Source organism: Solanum tuberosum, unplaced genomic scaffold (assembly GCF_000226075.1).
Source record: "Solanum tuberosum cultivar DM 1-3 516 R44 unplaced genomic scaffold, SolTub_3.0 scf00052, whole genome shotgun sequence".
Taxonomy (NCBI): Eukaryota; Viridiplantae; Streptophyta; class Magnoliopsida; order Solanales; family Solanaceae; genus Solanum; species Solanum tuberosum.
The window spans coordinates 1,494,992-1,499,774 of NW_006238977.1; the positions used below are offsets into that span (position 1 = coordinate 1,494,992).

General features: G+C 28.1%; 1 protein-coding gene across 3 annotated transcripts; it reads right to left on the reverse strand.

Moving 5' to 3' along the window:
• Nucleotides 1–303: 303 nt before the first annotated feature.
• LOC102596735 (omega-3 fatty acid desaturase, endoplasmic reticulum-like) lies at nucleotides 304–4,499 on the reverse strand. 3 transcript variants are annotated; one of them, XM_006343987.2, is made up of 9 exons: nucleotides 4,337–4,499; nucleotides 2,126–2,426; nucleotides 1,947–2,036; nucleotides 1,703–1,769; nucleotides 1,534–1,626; nucleotides 1,247–1,432; nucleotides 944–1,024; nucleotides 722–859; nucleotides 304–614 (listed from the first exon to the last, which is right to left on the reverse strand). In XM_006343987.2, the coding sequence occupies exons 2-9, from the start codon at nucleotides 2,410–2,412 to the stop codon at nucleotides 423–425; spliced, it is 1,134 nt and encodes a 377-aa protein (XP_006344049.1). In that variant the 5' UTR covers nucleotides 2,413–2,426; nucleotides 4,337–4,499; the 3' UTR covers nucleotides 304–422. The 3 variants fall into 3 exon arrangements, with proteins under 3 accessions (XP_006344049.1, XP_006344050.1, XP_015162659.1); XM_006343988.2 differs by having other exon boundaries at nucleotides 4,332–4,499; XM_015307173.1 differs by lacking the exon at nucleotides 4,337–4,499 and adding an exon at nucleotides 2,552–2,840.
• Nucleotides 4,500–4,783: the final 284 nt, after the last annotated feature.

Consider the following 4,783-nt stretch of genomic DNA (forward strand, 5'->3'; position numbering starts at 1 on the left):
ATTAGTTGAAGGCGTTAAAAACTAACAGATATGAAGATCAATGATGAAATAAATGATAGTTTATTTTCAAATATTATCTCGACTATTATCATTTTAATATATAGTTTTTCTCATAACAATTTTGGTTGATTTGTCATTTTCATTAGAACTCGTATTAGAATAAAATCAAACTTTTTTGTAATAAAATACAAATTCTAAACAATAGAAATAACCAAGAAAACAAAATTGAGAGAAGAAAAGGCAAGGGAAATTATTAATAAGAGGATAAATATTTCACTTAAACTGCAAAACATCCTCTTAATATTCTATTCAATTGTTTGCAACAATTTGAAGTTTTCTAAATAAAGGAAACATTTGTTAAAACAAAACTATTTTAATAAATAGTTTATATATTTTCTTTTAAATTTATCTGGGAAAAAAAGTTACTTATCTTTTTTACCAGAATAATTGAAGATTTTAGGATCAGTTTGATAATAAACAATATCTCCATTGTCACTAACATAATGATCCTTCTTCATGCTTTTCACTAAATTTTCAACCAAATGAAATGGAATTGCCCCTGATTTTTTTGGCTCTCTATAATATTTTCCAAATACTGGTTTTGCTGCTTTTGTCTGTAAAAAAAAATAAAAAAATTATGTATTAGTGAAATAATTGAACAAATAGTAATAATAGATAATAAAATAATTTTTATGATCAAACGAAAAAAAAAGAAAATTACCGCTTCCACAAGGTGATAATGAGGTATTTGAGGGAAAAGATGGTGAATAACATGGGTGCCAATATCATGGTGAATATTATTAAAAACACCATAATCGCGATCAACTGTAGTTAATCCTCCTCTTAAATAACTCCACTCCTATATTTTCCAAGAAAAAAAAATTATTAGAAAATTTTCAAATAATTAAAATTAAATAATAAAATTTAAGTTATATAAACCGACCTTGCCACGATACCAAGGCAGCTTTTCTTCATGACCATGGTGATGCAAATATGTGACAGAATCCAACCACATCACAAAAATCTATCAAATAAAATTTAAAAAAATCAGGCCAAGTGGGACATAATAAAGTGACATCTCATAAATAAAACTTTTAAAATTCCTATAATTTTTTTTTTTTAAATCCATTTTTATGAAGAACCACACGTACGAATGCCCCCACAGCCATGACTATGTTATGTCACTTCAAATAATGACAAAACACCTAAGTTTCAACGAAATAATAAAGAAGTTTGTACGACTGACCATATAGGGAATTCCGTAAAGCTTAAGCAGTTGGAGAAAGCCAACGACGGTAGAAAGATAGAAGAGGAGAGCAACCATGAGTGTCCAACACAATGTTGATGTTACAATAAATTTTCTCTCATTTGCTTGAAACAAATCACTGTATGGATTAAAATGAGAACCTTTTTTTCCTGGACTTCTCCTCATCTGTATGACCAAAAAATAAAATTATAAACACAAATTCAAATAAGAAAAAAATTCTAAAAAATTACTTATTATATTTGAAAAATCATCAAAAATATTATTACCAAATATAATGGATATGCTATTAAGGGAAAAGGTATCTTGAATCTAAAAAGCTTTGTTGCATAATCCAACTCCTTGAATAGCTTTTCTGGCATCTGCAAAAAAAAAAAATATATATATATATATAAAGGAATTTTTTTTATATTTATATTAATTAGGGAAAATATTTACCGGCACCCAAGATTCATCAGCCTCAACATTTCCATGATTTTGATGATGAGTTTTGTGGCTAATTCTCCTACAATATTTTTCGGAGGAAAAATAAACTTTAGTTTGCATAAAACAAAATTCATTCAGAGTTATCGTCACATGACCAGAAGGTCATCCAAGTCATGAAAACAACACTCATATGGTCCAATCCAACCTCATAAAAAACGAAATCTTAATACATCAAACTCAGATGAAGAGAACCAACCATCCATGATAGGGCACAAGGATAAAAGAATGAAGAATGTGTCCAACCACACTATTCAATAATGCACTATCAGAGAAACTTCCATGACCACTACAAAAAAAAATTAAAAAATACACATCAAGTCGATTTAACATAAGCAAATTATACATCAATAAAAAAAAAAAAATTAGTTGACTTACCAATCATGACCAAGAACAAAGATTGCCCAAAACATAGTACCTTGTAAAATCCAATAAATTGGCCAAAATTTCCAATTATCAAAGAAAATGGCCATTGCTACCAAAGCAAAAACAATAATAATATCTCTAAGAACATAACTTAAAGATTTCCATGGATTTTTAATCCAACAATGCTTTGGAATTGCAGCTCTTATTTCAGATAGCTTAAATGGAGGTAAAGCACTTGAATCAAATTTCAGTTCCAATTTTTCATTTGGAGAAATAAAATCCACTCCAAGAGACCCCATTATTGTCAACAACCCTGTGAACAAAAAGAACAATGCATTACTTGTGAATTTATAGCAACGAGCAGAGAGACAGAATTTAAAGTTTATGAATTAATTATATAATTAGAGTCAAAGATACTTGTTTTGTTATATTCCATACCTTTAATTCTTGATTTACATCATTAAATTCCAGATGTAGAGTAGTAATAACATGTTTGACTAAACAGACTATATATATTTTACTAATAAACTACATTAATGTAAACATATCTACTTTATAATTAGTCAAATTCTCAAGTATATATATGTGCGTCACAAAATGCACCGACTCTAAATTTTGAGTTGATATAAAGAGCAGAATTCGCCGACTCTAAAATTAGACTGGGTACATAAGAAAGGAATAAAAGAATAAAGCAAAAGAGATATTTTACGAAAGAACGTAATCTATTTTATTCGGAATTTCAGCAATAAAAAGTGTAGTGTGAAATGAAAGGTTGTTATAAAACAGAATATAATATATAGTTCAAAAAATCAGAATAAAACATATCGTGGCCTACACATGCAGTATTTCACTTTATTAAATAAAAGTCATAGGGAAAAATACAAGAAAAAAACTAAACATGAAGTAATGGTACAAATTTAGGAAATATTATTGTGATTTTAATATATTTGATCGCGCTGTCGAAATAATTATAATCTCTATGTCACGTATAAAGAATAGGAAAAATTACACAAATTAGATCTATTAAGCAAAATATTTATTCAAATTGGACTGAAAAATTACACAAATTAGATTTATTAAGCAAAATATATATTCAAATTGGACTGAACTCATGCACTAAACCACTGCTTCTTCATTTTTGATACCATCCGTATATATCAAGCAGTAATTGAGCAATTCTGTCACTAAAATGTTGCTTATTCCTCCTTGATATCATATACTCTGATGGTATCAAGAAATAACTGAGTAGTGTCCATCAGAGTAGATATATACTTTACTTTGATAGTATCAAACGGTAAACACACATTAATAATTAAAATCAGGAATATGAAAGAAGAAATAGTCACTTGCAAATAGTTTCACTTTTGGATTTGAATACAATTATTCTTTTTCCTAAAAATTATAAATTAGAGGCCGATCAATCTAAATGAAAGTAGACCAATATAGTATATAGGAATAAATATGAAAATAGTGTTTTTATTATGGTCAAATAGAAATAATATGAATAACGAATCAGTACTATACTACTCTAAAAAAAAGAAGTTCCAAACAGAATGAAATTGTCCTAAATGCCCCTCAGCTAATTCTTTTCGAAAATATGTTAAGACTCTTATGGGTCGTTTGGTTGGGAACTAAGTTATCTCAGGATTAATTATCCTGGAATAGTTACCCTGGGATAACTTATCCCACCATATATATGGGATAACTTATCTCATCACTATGGTATAAATGATGGGATAAATTATACCAAACATGACAATCAAACAAGACATCAATTTTTTTATCCCAGGACTAATTTTTTATCGCATGACTATTTACTTTTATCCCTCACACCAAACGACCCCTTAGGGCTTATTTGATTGAGAAATAAGTCATTCCAAAATTAATTAATTTGAAATTAGTTATCACACTATTGTTATTACATTCTCAATGTAGATTGTATAATAATAACACTATAATTTTAGAATAACTTACTCGTCCTAAAATTAAATCGAGATTAATTATCCCTCATATAAAACGAGAATGACAATGGCTCTTGGTATTTCCACAAATAGGATCAAAAGAAGGCAATGTAGAACAAAATTAAACAGCATGAATATGAATCTGAGTCAGTAAATTTCAAATATCAATAAATAAGATACCAAATTATGATAATGAGATTCATAAATCATTAAGAATGCAATAGCTTTAAACAATTTCATAGAAAATTGAGGTGTACCATACAATTAATGCAGAAGAGTTGTTGACGGCGGAGAGAGAGGTGGCTGCTGCTACCAGTGTCGCTGCTTTTTTATATGGAAGAGGAAGCGGCTGGAAGCTAGGGTTTTGCGGTTGATGAGAGGTTTTAAGATTTAACCTCCTCTCTCCACTTTAGATCTATAGATCTCTTTTTTATTTATAGTGTATGGTCAAAAATATACATATTTGTTTTTTTTTTCCGGTAAACAAGATCTGATAACCATGAATTTGTTATAGGAAAATACACTTGACACAAATTTCTAAATTTAATCTGAAGTTGAATTTTAGAAAATTAAAATATATTAAAAAGACGCTTTTACTTTTTCACTTCAAATTACTCATAAATCATAATTAAAAAAAAAACGAACTTTAATGTTATATGTATGGCTAAACACAAGTCTATTTTTTAAATATTATTTTTGAATTTTGAAA

Bases quoted from the DNA above. Each gene is read 5' to 3' on its own strand.
- LOC102596735 (XM_006343987.2), bottom strand. From the start codon at position 2,412: ATGGGGTCTCTTGGAGTGGATTTTATTTCTCCAAATGAAAAATTGGAA. The intron at 1,627-1,702 runs GTAAATATTTTC...TTTTTTTTGCAG, and splicing joins CTGATGAATCTTGGGTGCCG to ATGCCAGAAAAGCTATTCAA. The intron at 1,025-1,246 runs GTCAGTCGTACA...TTTATTTGATAG, and splicing joins TTTACGGAATTCCCTATATG to ATTTTTGTGATGTGGTTGGA.